Raw genomic sequence first — 19301 nt, 5'->3', positions numbered from 1 at the left:
CATTTATCTTATATTGTAAGTATATCGATTAACTCTTTTTTATTTATTTAATATTATATATCATCATTTCTGTTTTGCGATCAGCTTTTATGAACATGATTTTGTATGGAAATTAATAAAAATAATGTATACTATGAAAAATTGAATAAATAAATAATAATAATATTATTAAAATTATTACTGTTGATAATTATTCTTATTATTATTTCGGTTTTTTATTGATGATATTATTGACTTACTTCTTGATTTCGCGATGATTTCTAAAGAAATCCTGGGCTTTTGAAAACTCTTTCCTTATTATTTTTATTTATTTATTTATTATTAATATTATTTATTTATTATCATTTCTATTATTATTATTACTGAAGAAAATTTGTTAATAGTTCACTGTTATAGCATTGGTACTCGCTTCATATCAGCAATGGAATTGTTTCCTATAAGGTGCATTTCGTATGCTGATTTTACCATTTTTATTTTTTCTTGCTATTATTATTATTATTTATTTATTTAAATTCTACGTGTGTACCATATTTTATTATTGTTACTATTATTAATTAATTAGTTAGTTAGTTAGTTAGTTAATTAATCAATCAACCAATCAATTAATCAAGCCAGCCATTATTCTTTAGAAATAAATTTATAACAATTTAGTCACATTCACATGTATGTATATATATATATATATATATATATATATATATATATATATATATATATATATATAAATAAACTTAAAACACAAACACACACACACATATATATATATATAATATATATATATATATATATATATATATCACTATCACCTTTATCATGGATTTTTTCAAGTTATGGTTTGCATTAAAATTGTATTTATTTGATCTATTATAATTATAATAATAATAATAATTATTATTATTATTTTATCCTTTCATTATTGTATATTCTTTTTATTTTTGACTTTTATGAATAAATAATCGTTAAATCGCTGGTTTTGTGTCGTTGCAATAATAATAATAATTATTATTATTGTTTTTATGATTAATTATTTCAAGTAATTTATGTCTAGCAATTTTTTTCCTCAATTCTTTTAAAATATAATTATTATTATTTATTTTTCATTCAATCAATCAATTAATTAATCAGTTAATTAGTTAATTATTTGGTTGATTACGAATGAAATATTTTATTAAATTTTAAACGATAAATAGATAAAAATACCTTTTTTTTTTGAAGAACTTTTTCGAACACATAAAACAAGTATATTGGTTTTAATTGTAAATGATTCATAAGGAAATACGTCAAATAATTGAATTAATTAAATTGAAATGTTTAAAAATGGAATTGAATTAAATTAAATATGGCTATATACACTGTTCAAGGAATAAGTTTATAAACATTAAAAGTTTATAAATATTATAAAATCTGAAAATAAATTAACAAACGCTAAATCTGAAAATAAATTTTCAAATGTTGAATCTGAAAATAAATAATGCTTGGAGTCAGCCATTGCTATCTGCGATGAATAAAAAATATTTTGGAGAAAATGAATTTTGGCTTTACAATTAGCACGCTTTTACGAACACTCGCCTGCTTGTTTATTTATAATGGTTAATTAATTGTATTTAATTTTTAAACAAGAAGAAAAAATTTACGACAAAATCATTGAAAAGTATGCATGTGCTATATGATTATATATATTAATAGAAACATGGAAAGTAGAAAAAAAAACTTGAAAGATAAGATTTATTAATAAATTTAAACATATCCTATCCCGTGCAGTTAACTATTGTATCTCTGTATTTTTAAGTTAAGTATGAATAGTGTACACGTTCGTTCATGTGCTTGCATATCATATTTTGTATCCTAGCAAATGATTGATAGATGGATAGATAGCTGGTTGATAGCTGGCTGACGTTTTCTCAAGATAGTTGCGACATAACCACCTTCATTCTGTTTTTCTGAAGTAACAGATCATCGCGTTTCTTCGTCAAGTCATCCAACCACTGCTTGTTTAGCAGGAAATCGTTCTGCAGTTTCTGCACGGCAGCTGGCAAGCTGTAGCTGTCGAACGTCACTTTCGTGGCTCGGCAGTCGTTCAGTAGTGCGGTCACCTGCAGTACGTAAAGTGGCGGGAGTTGAATGCGATGTTTTCGGTGAATCTAGGCATGGCGAGATATAAATAAAAAAATTTTTTTTAATTCAACTTGCACATTTTTTTGAGTCCATGAACATTTGAACAACTACAAACTTCACAAAGACTCAGGCACGACTGATGTAGCCACGCATAACGTTAACCGATTGAAATGAATCAAACCGACTAACCATATCAATGGCGGGAGGATTGATTCCATCCAGTCGAGTATTCAAGTTACTGAGAACTTTCGTAGTATCTGTGATGTTGTTTCCCACTGCGTTCGCCAAACTGCGCACTTTAGCCGCAGCGTTATCCAAGTCGCTAGCTTTTGTGCTGTATCCGTCGATATCATTGCTGTATGAATTGAGAGCGTTTCGACTAGCCTGGTACATTTTGAAGCTAACGTCGTTGAGATTCTGGTTGACTGAATCAGTTAAGTTGCGACTTTTTGTCATAACTGGAGTCAGCGTCTACAAAGTTAAGAATTTTTGTTTCATGCAATGTTATATAACAACAAAAACTCCCAACACTCGAAAGAACAAGCAAACAAATGCCACAAAAATATACGAACTGCATTGAAACTCATGCAGCGATCGTATGTTGAATTAGCGATGCCGTAGGCAGCTGTGCATTGTTGCAGCAGAGGGTCGACTGCGGTTATGATCGCCAGTGCAGTCGTGCTCGCCGATGTGATCATGTTGATGTTGTTGTTGGCTGTTTGAATGATGCCTGACGACTGTGCAATCAGAGCTGGATGTTAAAAGTTTTTGGATGGTAGGAGTTTGAAAAATCTAACATCGATGTAAAAATTTTATTTAGAAGCTTAACTTATGATAAAATTTGTCTATTCCTTTTTGTAATGAAATTCAATAAAGTTGTTTTTTGTCTCGTTTAAAAATAAAAATAATTAGGGCATATTTTCACAATAGTAAGACCTACCGTTGGCTTTGTCGTTGAAGTTCTTCATGACGTCAGCCATGTTAGCTGCATTGTTGGTGACCGTTATGGATTGGTTGAGAGCCTGGTCTGCCTTCGCGCTGGCTGTGGTCACTCTGCCATTGACGGTGGCTGCTTGAGACAGATAGACGTTGGCACGTGTCAGGAGGTCTGTGGTCAGTTGGGTGTAGTTTTGAATTTCATTTTCCAACGGGGCAGTCTGGTTGCTTGCTGTTTTGACCTGCATTGTTTGTGTTTGTATGCGTTTAATAGAACAGCTGACAGATGCACTGAACTGTGAAAACTAAAAGATTCAAAAATATAGTTAAAAAATGAAAAAAAAATTGTGAGAAAACAGAAAAATGTATGAAATAGTAAGAATGAAACTGACTCTCGTGTCGAGATCCAGAGCGTTGTTCTGCAGGGCGGTGAACCTGTCGTCCAGAGCTAATACATTTATGACGTCATCTCCAGTGAAGTTCACGTTACGAATCTGCAAGCAAGATGTTGATGACGATGTTGGTGGGTTTGTGTGTGTTTCTCTTTATAGACGTGTAAAAGTATGTCTGTATATCTGTGTGTGTGTGTGGTTGTGTAGAGTGTGTGTGAGAGTGTGTGTGTGTGTGTGTGTGGTGTGTGTGTGTGTGTTCGACAATGGGTGTGGTTTTTTTATGTTGGTGGTGGTATTAGCAATGAAAACGTAAACAATGCAAAAAAATATTTTTTTTGAATATTACCCATTCGATAATATTGGCAAGAAAACGCTTAAAGAAACTCTCACCGACCATATTATAGATGACGGTACTGTTGAACGTCAGTTGGTTGAAGGCGGTCAGTTTGATGCCTGCTGTCCCCAGTTTCAGGCTGGCCGATGAAACGTTCAACGATGCAATTTCTTTCTCTATTGTGTTGTTTAGATCGTTCACGAGGCTCGTGTTCTTCGTCATTATTTGCTGCGTCAGATTCTCATTGGGTGGAAAATACAAATGAAACAAGTGTATTAATTGGAAAATACAAAAAAATAATTAATACGAAGGCACAACTGAAATAATATGTTCAATTTTACTTTATGACATTAATTTAAAAATCTATGTTTAAACGTAATTAATTGTTAAAATACCGTGGATAAGTTAATGACGTTGGAGTTTAAAATGTTGGAGTTCGATTCCAATGTAATGACGCTGTTGTTGAGGACGGCGAAACTGTTGCTGATCGGTGATGAAACTCCAGAGAACTGCTGATTCATCTGATTCAAGGAGTCAGACAAATTGCTCAGTTGGCTTGTTTTCAACAGGTAAGCTGTGATGGTGTTGGTGATGAAGATGGTGATTTGAAGAGATTCTAATGTTGAAGATTTCTGATGAAAATATTTTTAAGAGTTTTTATGATAAAAATGGCAATATTTGTAATAATATATATAATTACAAATTACCATTGAATATATAATCATTGTAATGTTTTTCCAACGTGATGAATCACTCACCTGGAAATGATTTTGAAAGTTGCAGCAGCTTCAGTGAAGCTTCATTGGCGAACGTCCGCGCGTGTGCCTGGTTGGTTTTTATGGAGTCCAGCAACTTTGCGATTGCGTCACTCAGCACTCTGAGGACAGTGTCCAAACTGGCATCAAATATTTGGTAGATGACATCTAGTTCTTCTATGTAGTCGGAGTAGGAAGGCAGGCTTGTGTTCAAGTCCGCCACCTGATTACCGACAACAAATTAAGTCGATACAATATGGAAACAAATTATAATTTTGAGGGATGAATACTTAATTATTAAAATAAAATGTAGTTAAACTTTTAGATCCTATTGAATCACTCACTATGGTTTTCAAATACTTAGAATCAGCTTCTGCCTTCACCAGCCTGTTAGCAAAAGCGAACAAAGTTGCATTGGAAATTCCGTTGATCTGGGAAGTTTGGTCGCTAGACACTTTGATGATTTTGTTTATCTGATCTACTACTAGGCCGTAACATCGACCACAAGCTGTTTACACATGTGTGTGTGTGTGCATGTATGTGTGTGTGTTGTTTGTATGTGTGTGTGAAAGCTTGAACAAATGTTTGAGTGTAATTTTGTGTGTGTGATTGTGTGTGAGATGTTTAAACGTTGGTATGTAACGTTGTGTGCGAATATTACATTCGCATGCGGCAGGCTCGTGCCTGCCTAAATACACTGTTGCTAAAAAATATCCACACAATTACAGTCAATCATTCAATCAGTCAAGTAATGAATCAACCGACTAACTGGAGCAACCGGCAACAGTGAAATTGGTGTACCCATCAGAGCATCGATCGCAACTGACGCCGGCGACATTGGGCTGACACGTACACTGGCCTGACGTCATGTTGCATGTCGTTGTGTCCTGCGAGCCCACAGCATTGCACTGGCAGGCTGTTCAACGATGATGACGACAACGATGATGATGGTGATGATGATGAAGTCATTGTCATTGTAATGATGGTAATAACAACGATGCTTGTTAATTAATTAATTAATTAATTGTAACATTACAATTAATGAAGGTAACTATAACAAAGTTAATAATGTTAATTGAGTGTTAACGATCTTAAAATAACGTTCAATATTCTACACACGTAAAAATGAATGACAAAAACGTGATAAATCTTAAAGACAACAACAACAACAGCAATACTGACGCACGCAGCCAGCACTAGAAATGCCCCAATACCCCTTCTTGCACTTGCTACACTTTTCTGCCCCCACCAATGATTCGTCAACGTTTGGCGCGCACTTGTCACACCTGTCGCCCACTCTGCCCGCTGGACAATTCAAACATCTGCCCACCATTTCATCACACACCTGCAGATAAATTCGTAACTGCATTTTAGCCAGTACAATCAATAACATCACATCTTGTATATTTGAAGTATTTGTAATGTTGATGGTGTAGTGGTTAAGATGTCTGATACTTTTGCTGCTCTGACCGGGTTCGAATGCAGGGAGATCCCTGTCTATCGCAGGCAGCGTATGTGATGCGTTGAATCAGGTTCCTTGTAAAAAATTTTGAAAAATATTAAGGAGAGAATTGTTGAAAAAAATATTATAGTTACTTGAGTGTCTGCAGTCATTCCTTCACACTGGCAGTCGATGCAGGCGCTTGTGGTGTCGTTCACGACCGCACGTTTGAATCCTTTCTTGCACCTCTCACATGATAATCCTGGTTAATGAAAGGAGATAATGGAGATGATGAGGACGATGAGGATGATAAAGACGATGAAGTCGATGAAAATGATGATTATTTGATGGTAAGAATGAAAATCAAAATAAAGTTGGGGGTGAGAATGATGATGTTCTGAATAACTCTGTTGGTAAAAGAAAGTTTACTGATTACAAAAGAGCCAAACAATTTCTAATTTTCACGGCTCAAATTTTTAATAAAACATCATCAATCAACCAAAACATCATCATCATCGTCGTCGTCGTCATCACCTTCCATGTTATTGCTACACGTGCACTGTTCAACGTAATTGATAGCAATGTACGGCCAGTCGATTGGAGCAGATGACGTCATTATGACCTGAGACAACGTCACCTGATATCTTTCCAGGAAATATGTCTGGATGAGGAGCTGGGATAAGGAAGAAAGTGTTCCTGGCGGAATGGGTGAGAAAGATGGTGGTGGGTAGGAGGGTGAAGAAAATGGTGATAATCGTGATAGTGGTAACACACGGTGCTATAAAAAACGACAGCCCATTGAAATAAAGATAGAAAAAATTGTATTCACAAATATATAAATATATAATCAAAGATAATGTAATAAGTCATTCGATCAACCAATCAACTAGCCAGCCAGTCAATCAGTCAGTCAGTAAGCCAATCTATCGATTAGTCGACCAACCAATAAATTAATCATTCAAGCCGACTCACTATACACATCAAATGAGGTGAGCGGTTTAGTTGGACTGGCGCTATCAACCCAAAACTTCTCATTCAACTGAACACGAAGAAGGTTTGGCTGGTTCTGAAGGAAGGCCACGTTGTCTGGCTGGTAGGAAATTCTCCTGCCATCTGTAAAAAATTTATAAAAAAAAATAGCATTAATTTTAATGATGGTAATATAATTTTTGCTTTCTTTCTGCTGTTTATATCTATTTCAACTATGAAAATGATAAAAACGATGAAGACGATAAAAATAATGAAGAAAATGAAGATGATGAAGACGATGAAGATGATGAAGACGATGAAAATGATAAAGACGACGAAGACAATGAAATCGATGAAGATGTAACGTGTTGCAAGCACCGATACGTTAAATAAATCATCGTTCAACTTCTCCCAATCATCATTTTCACATCTATCGTTTTTATCATTAACATTACAGTATCATTATCATCAAAAACATCATCATCATCATCACCACAAACCTCCAGCCACTAAGATGACCAGTTGAACTTTCCCAGAATTGAACGTAGTGTTGGAGAGCATGGTGAACTGGATGAACTGATTGTAGGAGGAGACTCGGTAGCCGAGGTAGGGGGGAGGGCTGGAAAGGTGGAAGAGGAAGAAGGGGTTTTGTACTTCCCAGCCTGTATCACTGGTGGTGATGATGATGATGATGATAGTGGTGGTGGTGGTCTTGGTGATCCTGATGATGATGGTGGAGGTGGTGGTGGTGATGATGATGATGATGATGGTGGAGGTGGTGGTGGTGATGATGATGATGATGATGATGGTGGTGGTGGTTATGGTGATCAGGATGATGATGAAGGTACGAACTTTTGAATGGTGGTCATCTTGAATCCAACTGCAGACGTGCAGACGGGTGGCGGTGAAGATGCGGATGAGGAGCAGTAACATGGCTGACAACCGTCTGCATTTGTCGCATCCAGGTTGTACATTCCTGGCTATTGTAGCATTTAAATGGTTAAATCACCATCGTAAACTTCATTAATATCCAATTTACTGCTGATGTAATGCAAGGCTATTGTTATTATATTAATACAATCATCATTTTGATATGAACCAAATGCTACCATCAACTTCATCATCACTTGTTCAGTAAAAATAAGTTTCGTTTTGTCATCTCTGGCGTCATCACCATCATCATCATTCATTCATTACTAATCTACTGAACCAACCTTGCACTGGTTGCACTTGGCTCCTCCCACGTTGGGCTTGCAGTAGCAATTGCCCGACAAATCACAACTGCCATTCATTGAGCCCCGCATGTCGCAACCACACACCCTGTCGATCGATTGGTTGGTTGATTGATCAGTTGATTGGGTGGTTAGTAGTTTATAAATGCTAATTTTTAAATTAGATAATAACATCAGAAGCTATTTAATCAGCAGTGAAAACAAAAACTGAGCGAACGTGCATCCAGCAGTAGCATTGAACCCGTAGAATCCATTTCTGCACTGATCGCACTTCTGCCCTCCGAACGTGTCCTTGCAAGGGCAGGCACCCGTGATGACGTCACATTGTTGTGACGCACTTCCGTTGGAGTGGCAGTTGCAGGGCTGACAACCCTGACCCGAAGGTAAGCCAAAAAAGTTGGCGAGGCAGAATCGGCAGTAACGCTCGGACGGAGCGCCCATGGTTGTGATTTGACCGTACGTGGCGACATTCGGTCGACATGGACACTGGCCGCTCGTGTAGTCGCATACGGAGTGGAAGGAGCCGTTCATGTCGCAGCTGCAGTCTGGTGTTGGTAGTTGAGGTAGTGGTGATGAATATGCTGGTGATGAATATGCTGGTGATTAAGTTGAAGATGGGGATTGTGAACATGCTAAAGAAAATGCAAATGAAATTTAAAAACAATGTCAAAAGCACAACGACAGTTTGCAGGCAATGCATACAGCAAGCCAACGAAACACAAAACAACAAACAACGTACATACAATACAACGAACCAACATACATACATAAAATACAGCAAACTAACATACATACAATACAACGAACCAACATACATACATAAAATACAGCAAACTAACATACATACAATACAACAAACAACATTCATACAAAACCACAAACAACATAAATACAATACAACAATCAACATTCATACAAAACCACAAACAACATACATACAATACAACAAACAGCATACATGCAATACAACAAGCAACATACGTACAATACAACAAACAACATACGTACAATACAACAAACAACATACGTACAATACAATACAACAAACATAATACAACAGACACAACTAAATAAAAATCAGAGCAAAAGACAGACTATCGTCCTAATTGTTACGACCAACACATACTTTGGCATCCAGTGTCAGAGAATGCAAAGGTACCTCGCAGGCAGTACTCACACCTCCTTCCTCCAACGTTCAGCTTGCACTGGCACTGACCACTGACGTAACTGCACACACTACCTGGAACGGTGCCCACTGAATCACAATTGCACGCTGTGTTGGTGGTTTGATGGTAGTGTGATGAAGAGGATGATTGTGACAGAGATGATGAAGATGATTGTGACTGGGATAGTGTTGAAGATGATGGAGATGATGGTGACGATGAAGATAATAATGACGTGAATGTGATACTGCCATGATATCATTATTTGATGTCATTCAAAAAGTGGCTATCACAACAACTGTTACATAATCATTTGCTACATCATCCAGTCACAACATCGCAGAATGACACCACCACCACCACATCACTTCCCATCGCCACACCACACCACATTACACCGCATCCCATCACATAACCACACCACCACATCACATCATCACCGTAAGCTTCAGCAGTCTGTTCGGCCATGAGAGTAAAGTAGTACTCCAAGCACCTATTACGCACGTTGCTGTACATTTGAATGAGGCCAAAGATGCACTGGTCATATATTTCCTGTTTCTCCACTGGAAGTTTTGGGGTGGAGATGACGGAGATGATGTGGTGGAAAATGATGAAGATGATGGTGGTGGTGATGATGCAAGCGAGAATGAGGATGGTTGGGTTAAAGATAAAGAGAAGTATAAGTGAAAAATTATACACTTGTTTGTTTCAACGTTTTAACATAAATAATTTCATATCCACAAGAATTTAAAAACTTCAACACAAAAACTTCAACCTAAAATAGAACGACAACGGTTATAAAGACGAAATAAAATTATTTTTCCGTTAACATCAATCTAGACGGCTACCATTGGACGTGTAGACGAGGCTGGCGTCAGGATCTGGAACGAGGACCAAGGAATCAAAGAGGAGTGGGCTGCTGAAGTTGACCGCATCTGTGACCTTGAACTCTGCATCATATTTGCAACGAGCGTTTAAAAGGGCTTTGGCTGTGTCGTTCCACCATGCTTGTCCAAAACCTGGTGACGACGATGATGATGGTGGAGATGATGATGGTGGCGATGATGATTATGATTACGGTTGTGTTGGTGATTATTTCAAGGTAGTGATGAAAGTTTTAGTGATCGCTTCAAATGAGAAACAAAACAAATTGAAGGTTAAATTAAGTAGATACATTTTGAAAATTGTAATCGTCATCGTCATCTTCGACATCACCACGACAATACAACCGCAACCAACCGGGAGGTAGATTGAAGATGGTGAAGACTTGAGTACTTCCTTGGATGCAATCGGAAGCGGATCCGTTGGAGGGAGGGTAGAGGGTTGGATCGAAATTAATATTCGGTCCGGTATTGGTGATCGTCAGCGTGGCACCTGGTATCGAGTACACATCCCTAATTGCGTACCGCACGCTTGGTACGTAGGATCTGTTTCATCCAGTTATTGAAATGATTATGATGAAATAATTAAATAACATTCGAAATAAGAATATTAACTATTAAATAAAATATCTAATAGTTATATGATAAATTAATTAAATTAATTTTAAAATAAAAATTAATGAAGATACATCTTAAAAAATTTAAATGAACAGCTTGACAAATTATTATTTTAACGTTAATCCAACATTTAAAAAGTTCAACTGACTGGATAATATTTCCTTGCCTGCGAACCCTACTGAGCACGTCAACAAAATTTACTTTCTGACCGAAAAAACAGCTAAAGTACCATCTCTCCGTAAACGGTTCATCTATCGGTTTATCAACGCTGGTGGTATTCGTGCAAGTACTCGTCGATCCTGGAGTCGGTTTCAGATTGATGTAATCCGGGGCCGGTACGTAGAAATCCGGTTTAGCAACTCGACAAGAACCGCTGATGATGTTCGGTCGACACGTGCAATCGCTGGTCAGTTTGTTGCACGTCTGGTTGACTGCACCTCCGTAGTTGCACTGACATGGGTCGCATTTCTGTTTCGGAGGATGGTTTCGTTAGTCCCGTTGTTTCGGTAGTAACAATGTAACCATTGTTTGCAGCTATACAATGAAGTTACTAAAGTTTTTACAACTTATCATCATAATCTTAAGACTGCAGACATTTTCTTTATAGTCTCATCATAAAGGTTAAAAAGGTTAAAGGTCAATTACACTTTTCCAAAGTTCAGAGGATTCAACAAAGCGCATAAACATCGTATATGAATACATGCTAAACGAAGCATCACACACAAAGCACATTGATAGGCTGGGATCTTTTATGTCATATTCGAACCCGGTTACTGCAAAACAGCACCAGGCGACCTTAACCATTAGACCATCACGCCGCCATAGCTAGCAGTGATAAAGACGGAGGGGCTAACATTATTGTTGGTGGCATTCTTGAAATATCCGTCACTGCATATGGAGCAGTCTCTCGTCCCCACACCCGTCACACACGGACACTGTCCGGTTAGCTGGTCACAATCATTTCGACCGTTTATCGTCCACTGAACGTTGCAACTACACTCTGTTTGGTGTGTTTGTGTTTGTGTGTGTGTTTTTGTGTATGTGTGGCCAGCAGGAGTGTGTGTCGTGTGGCCAGCAGGAGTGTGTGTCTGAGTGTATTTTTATGAGTGTGTGTGTGGTGTGTGTGTGTGTGTGTGTTACGTTCACACACAAAACCACAAACAGCCACAAGTAAACAAAAAAAATACTTGAAACAACAACAGCAACCCCAAAACGCAATCTGGCTTGACTAACGTTTACACGTGCCAATGGTGGCGTCGTTACTTAGGAGTCCGTAGGTGCCCGAGTAACAAGAATCGCACCTGAGGCCCGTGACCCCTTTCTTGCACTGGCACTGACCGGTCCCGTAGCTACAATTCATTTCCGTGCTGGACTCCATGCCGTGTGGCTCGCAGTCGCACTCTGAATTTGCGGTAGTGGTCGTTTGTTTGTGAGTGAAGATGGTGATGGTGGTAAAGATGATGAGGAGGATGCTGTGCTGGCGATGATGATGTGATGAGGAAAATGAGGATGATGACGATGATGAGGATGTAATGATGGTGGTGCCGATGACGATGATGATGACGCTGTTGGGGATGACGGTGAAGAAGATGAAGAAAAAGATGATGGTGGTGATGATGATGATGATGATGATGATGATGATGAAGATGATGATGATGATGATGATGTGGCAATGGCGATGATGATGAGGACGGCGTGGCATTTTATTTTTAAAACATTGATTTTCTTACATCATAGTAAATGATTTTTTTCTCATCGATGTAACATTCTTACAATAAATGCTACGATAAACAAAGCCATAAAATTTTTATACAATGCATACATGTATACACGCATACAGTTTAATGTATTATTTGTATATAAATACAAAAAAGTAATATATAATACGACATATAATATACATACAAATATATCAATACATACACACCAACACATAGATAGATACAAACATATCAATACAAATACACCAACATACACAACACACACCCAGGTAAAAATTGCATGTAACTTCATCGTAACGGAAATCTACAAGTGCCGTAACAATGTAAATAACATATATACATGTACTGTAACGGTCACAAACAAACTAACTATTACAAACGCCAGGGTCATCAATGGAGATGGAGGAGTTGATGAAATAGCCATTCATACATTCGGCGCAATTATCGCCCATGGTGTTGTTGGCGCAGTTGATGCATACCCCTCTGCCCTTCCCAGGGTCGTACAAACATTCAACTGCCCTGCCATGACACTCGCATTCTGATGGTAGTGGTGATGGTAGTGGTAGTGATGACGATGATAGTGAAAATGATGAAAGTGATGATGAAATTAATATGAAAACCGATGGCTGTGCTATCGAACGTTATAATGACGATGATGATGATAATGACGATGATGATGATTATGATGATGTTTGCAATGATGTGAACATATGTTCGTCAATAACACCACACCGACTGATAAAAACATTGGGAGTGCACTCATCGAACGAACATCAAACAAACGAATGCCGGGCAATCGATTAATTGATCGCCGGTACACAGTATCGAGTATTTACTTACTCGAATACTTAACATTTGTACTGGTCTAACTTATTAATCTTTCAACTCGACAGTCTATATTTATCCTATGTATATTCATCATGGGTTTGTCTACATTATCAAACTTTTCGACAAATTTTACTAGAGTACAAATCATTTAGTTTAATTTCACTTATTCTTTATTTTGTATAATAAAATTGAAAATTGAACTGACATTAAATTATTATAATTTATAAATTAATATCAACTAAAAAAATATTACAATGAAACAAAACGTGATAGATTTTAACCGGGAAGAAACAGACGTTAATTGAAACATTCCATCGATTAGAACGTTTCAAGACGGTAAGTGTAATTGTTATGACGGTGGTTGATCATTAAAGAAACAAACCCAAATCAAAAAAGAGACGAAAAATGTGATACAAACTCCAACACAAAAACAACAGTTTAGACGATACCATAGTAAAAGACCTGACAACAGCAAAATGACCACACACCACTTACTCTGACATTCGTTGGCAGTCCCATTCAAGGGTGGTTTGAATGATCCAAGGGCCCAAAGTCTGTTGTTATAGAGGGGCAGACATTTTTCACAATTCTCACCCGCCGTGTTGTGTTCACACACGCATACCATTCTGCCGTTCTGTGGCACGCAGAACTTCGCGTGGCGGTTGCAGTCGCATCTAAGGCGTTGGTGGCGGCAATAAACATTGAGTAAACGCTAATCAAAACATTTTTAATGAATTACGAACCCAGCCACTAAATAAATATTAGAGATAGCATATGAATATCCCAATAGATCATTCTGTCTGCCACTGAACTCTCCACCGTCAGTGCCAGGGTAGATGAGATTCAGTTTGAGGTCGGTGAAGGTGAGGAATTCTAGGAGATTTGTATCTTGGTAGGCATTGTAGAGAGCTTCGAAGTTGTTGAACATGCTTCCTAAGTACATCTGCAGTCTGAGTGCGAAGTGAATGTGTGGTGTGTGGTCATTCGTGTTACTGTTTGCATGTTCTAGAGTTGTTTGCATGTTTGCTGCAACTGACCTGTCCCTGTTCACCTCAAATTTGACCTCCCCTCCAGTACTCGGCCACTCCGAACTGTACTCCTCACTGCACATGACGTCATCAGGAGCCACTATGCTCTGCTTGATGGCTGCGTTGTAAACACTGGCGCAGCTGATGTTGTAGATCTGCAGAGTTTGCCACGTCACGCCGTAGTCAACCGACTTTTCTAAGATAGCCTGTGCGTGTGTGCGTGTGTGTACGTGTGTGTGTGTACGTGTTTTTGCGTGAACGTGTGTGTGTGTACGTGTATAGTTTTGTGTGTTAGAGTGTATATTTTTAATCAATTAATTTATTTTTGAACATTTATGTGTTTAAGCATTGTAGTGAGTATTTGTGCTTATGTGCGATGTTGGAATATCTACTGTCCTCGTGTTGTATGATAACTTGAATCATTCATTCTAAATGTGCTCGTTCATGAAATTAATATTATTCAGAAATTGATTACATCGTCACGAACGATGTTGAGAGTTTAATAGAAGTAGTAAATTTTCCATTAGAAAGAGCGTGACAGTCGAAGCAATTGTGCATCTATGCGAGCCACATCTCAACGCCAACGTAACAAAAACAAATAAAATAAAATAGACTGAAATTGAGTGAAACCTGCTTCGGCCTCTGAGACGCAAAAGTGAACTTCAGATCGTCCTGCAAGACAAATCTCCTCCCGGCCGATATTAAAATACTGGCCTGGGGTCGCCGACCGAACGTTAGCCAGGTGAGGGACTGCCAACTCGTGTTGTAGTTCGGCTGGCCGTCAGTGTTAGGGATGACGTCAGTCATGTAGGAGATGGGAAACTGGTTGGCCGTGCACGTGAAGCATCTTCTCGGGGAGGTCTGCATCGGTCGGCGGTTGGGTTCGTTAGTGAAATTTTTCAATTTTTTCTCATTTGTTTTCAAATATTTCATAGAAAATCCTTGAAAAAAAAATCTAATTATTAAGACTGTTTTTTTTATTTTCAGTTGATGAAATTTCTATTGAGTAAATATTTGAATTTAAAATTTTTGCGGTTGTAATTTTTACAATCAGTCAATAATATAATCGCGTTTGTGACATTATCGTTGCAGATGTTGTCATCATCATCATCGTGTTAGTCACCGCTATTGATTTGATTTCATCATCCTCATCTTCATCATCATCGTCATCATCTTCATCGTCATCATCATCTTCATCATCGTCATCATCATCTTCATCGTCCTCATCACTGTAGTGATCAATTTGTAAATATGTTATCACCTGATATATAGGCATCGGCGTTTATAAAAATCAAGCAGCAACTGTTTGGCACGCGTCAACCATCATCAATTTTCTTTTATTTATTCATTCATTCATTCATTCATTCTTTTATTTATTTATTTATTTATTTATTTAGTTAGTTAGTTATTTGTTTAGTTATTTAGTTATTAATTTATTAATTTATTCGTTTGTTTATAACATTAAGTTGCACACAAAAATAATTGATCAAGCAAGATAACAACTTATTAATCCGCTAACACTTCATTAACTTATCAATACATTAATAGTTACATATTTTAGCCTTAAAATTTTCCAAATAACTCACTAACTACCATATCAATTAACCTACGCGTCACATGTTGTGCTTATTATTTTTTCACTTATTCATTCATTCATTCATTTGTTCGTTCATTTATTCATTCATCCATTCATTCACTTCCCCAAGCAACCATGCAAATCCGACCATGAATTATAATAAATTAGCCGAGCTACTGAAACCAATTCCACAGTAAACATTACAGCCTTTTAACCGAGCCCAAAATTGCCTGACTATGCATATGCGTGCCACTTATCATGGACATCATTCATAAAACCATCAAATGATTAATCAATCAGCCAACCAACCAATCAATTAATCAATCCACCAACCAGTTAACTAATCAATTAATTAACCAACCAGCTAATCAATCAAGCAACCATCTAATCAATCAACCAACCAACTAATCAATCAACCAACCAAATAATCAATCAACCAACCAAATAATCAATCAACCAACCAACTAATCAATCAACCAACTAATCAATCAAACAACTAACTAATTAATCCATCAACCAACTAATCAATCCACCAACCAACTAACCAATCCACCAACCAGCTAATCAACCAATCAACTAACTAATCAATCCACCAACCAACTAATCAACCAACCAACCAACTAATCAATCAACCTGACAACCAAACCAACCTGACAAATAGATTCCTGCTTTCCGGTAGAACCACAGGTCATGGTGGGAGGGTCGATGGTGACGTTGCTGTAGGAAGCGTTGCTCCTCAAAATCTTCAGCGGGTCACCCTGGCAGACGGAGTAAGTGAAGTCATTGGGGCCGGGGCCTGTCTGCGCCTGACAGACATTTTCAAAGGCCTCCACTACGATTGAGAGATGTGGAGAAATGAAGAAGAGGAGGAGAGAGATTGTGATGAAGTGATGAGGTGAGTGAAGTGACGTCAGTCGATGATGACTTTGTGTTAATGATCGTAACGATGACGACGATGATGATATCAATGATGATGATGATGGCGATGGTGGTAATGATAGTGATAATGATGATGATGACGATGATGATGACGATGATGATGGTAGATGCAGTTGTTGAAACGTCGTTGCCAATAATTTATTAAAAAACTTTCCTGACGATGATGATGACAACCAGTGTGATGATAATAATGACGATGATAATGTTGTTGTTGTTGTTGTTGTTGATGACGATGATGATGATGCCGTTCTTACGTTGGCACCCAGTGATTTGCGGTAACGGTTTTTGTTTGTGGTATCCATTTCCGTTGTTCTTCCTCTAGCCAGTGTGTTGTTTTTGTTGTAATATTGATGGTGTAGTTGTTGGGATGTTGTTGCTGTTGTGTTGTTGTTGTTGTGATGTTGTTGTTTTTGTTGTTGAAATGTTGTTGTTGTTGAAATGTTGTTGTTGTTGTGATGTTGCAATGTTGTTGTTGCTATGATGTTGTTTTTGTTGCTGTGATGGTATTATTGCTGAAATATTGTTGTTGACGTGATTGTTGTTATTGTTATTTGACTGTTCGGATGATGTTGATGATGTGATTCGAGGTATTCCGAGACGATACTATTACTCTTTTTGCTGTTGTTGTTGTGGTAATATGTGTAGTTGTTGTTATAATTGTTGTTGCAATGTTTGCTACTGCAGATGATGTTGTTATTGTTGCTTTTTAGATGTTTTAGAAGGTAGTTATCCCTTGAAAATGTTTCTCCGCTAATTTTGAACGTTTTAGAAAATAAATTTATCTCTCTTTTTTAAATCATTTAGACTTGTTAACTGTTCTAATTTTGAGTTAATAATCTGGAAATATTATCACCATAGACATGTAAAATTATTAATAAACATCACTTTTATATCATATATAGTATTTACAACGTAATTGAACGTGTTAACATGGTTTAAAAAAAACTATTTCACGTTTTAACATAGAGACAAATGAAAATTTTCCAAGACCAACCTCTGAGTGTCAAATTATTTCAAAGCAAAATATTTCAGTAAATAATTGTGTAAATGTAATCGTAAAATCGTTTCAAACGCGTGCATTTTAAATTATTTTAAATTGAAACAATTAAAAATAGGTTCATGAATTTTTTAATTTTAGGAAAAAAAATTGTTAACCTGAGTGAGCAAGGGAAATACTTTTTATGATACAGTATCAACTATTACACGCTGAAGTATCGGTTAATATCATGAAAATAAAATGGATAATGTTTATCGCGTTAGCAAGTTAAAAAGCTATCTATTCATATTCCTACATAAAACACATGTTGTTGTTATTGCTGTTGTAGTTTCTGTTATTGTTATTGCTGTGTCGTTGGTATAAAATGTGTTAGAGTTGTTATCAAACTTTAGTTGTTGTTGTTATTCACATACAAACGTCTTTTTTTAACATATTTAATATCTCTGTTATTATCACATACTTGTCGTTGCTATTGTTGTTAATAGTGTTCTTACTGACGTTGTTGTTGTTGTGTGTTGTTGTAATCTGTCGCCATTGTCGTCGTCGCTTCAGTGTATGCTTGTACATTTCGTTGTTGCAGCTTCATGTAGTCATCGTAAGACGTGTCGCTATCCAGTATTGTTGCTACCCTGAGCAACGAACAAACTTTCCGGGGAATATTAATCATACCTATGATGAGATTATACGTACAAACCTCTATGAAGAAGAAGAGGAAGATGATAACAAAAGTGATGATGTCCTCTACGATGATGACGATGAAGATGATGATGACGATGAAGATGATGATGACGACGACGATGATGATGATTAAGACGACGACGATGATGATTAAGACGACGACGACGATGATGATGACGATGATTCAGCATATATGTACATAGCATCTGTTGCAATGCTAATATAACAGGTATGGCTGATCGAACGTCGCTATCATCATCATTACCATAGCCATTATCATCACCATTATCATCATTGTCATCGTTACCAACAATCATCATTGCGTTTAATGCTATTATTTTTATTATTTTTACTCATCATCATCATCATTTTATTCATGATGATGATGATGACTTTACACCAGAGTAATATTTACTGGCCGAAAACAATATCAAATAGTAATTGTTCATAGTTCATGTCATCATCAACATCGTCATCATCGTTTGTAATCATCATCAATGGTGATCAACGTGTTATCATCATCGCAGCTACAATCGCCATCATACTCAAACACGTGCAGTGTTGTACACACATTCGAACGTGCACAATTTTAATACACAAACACACACATACACACACAATAAACAACACATGTTATCATTCCTACACGCACAAACACATGTTACTATAGACCGCTCCAAATGAACAATCGTTCGTTT

The 19301-nt window shown here is 37.1% G+C and overlaps 1 protein-coding gene across 1 annotated transcript; it reads right to left on the bottom strand.

Annotated features, from left to right (window-relative positions):
• Window positions 1-1901: 1901 nt before the first annotated feature.
• On the bottom strand, window positions 1902-18460 carry HELRODRAFT_165611 (hypothetical protein; the record flags this gene model as incomplete). The annotated part of the gene is made up of 34 exons (XM_009032147.1): window positions 1902-2093; window positions 2305-2586; window positions 2688-2866; window positions 3056-3293; window positions 3444-3545; window positions 3838-4017; window positions 4173-4351; window positions 4536-4755; window positions 4877-4986; window positions 5302-5448; window positions 5715-5877; window positions 6129-6235; window positions 6508-6669; window positions 6982-7086; window positions 7443-7612; window positions 7795-7922; window positions 8157-8223; window positions 8392-8719; window positions 9301-9447; window positions 9778-9900; window positions 10186-10356; window positions 10577-10764; window positions 10985-11304; window positions 11691-11836; window positions 12070-12237; window positions 12928-13095; window positions 13881-14059; window positions 14129-14335; window positions 14423-14619; window positions 15044-15274; window positions 16703-16913; window positions 17183-17304; window positions 17923-17924; window positions 18424-18460. The coding sequence occupies 34 exons, from the start codon at window positions 18458-18460 to the stop codon at window positions 1902-1904; spliced, it is 5676 nt and encodes a 1891-aa protein (XP_009030395.1).
• Between the last annotated feature and the right edge of the window lie 841 nt (window positions 18461-19301).

The sequence above is a fragment of the Helobdella robusta genome (assembly GCF_000326865.2).
Source record: "Helobdella robusta unplaced genomic scaffold HELROscaffold_8, whole genome shotgun sequence".
In the NCBI taxonomy this organism is placed as follows: Eukaryota; Metazoa; Annelida; class Clitellata; order Rhynchobdellida; family Glossiphoniidae; genus Helobdella; species Helobdella robusta.
This window is presented reverse-complemented; position numbering and strand designations above follow the sequence as displayed.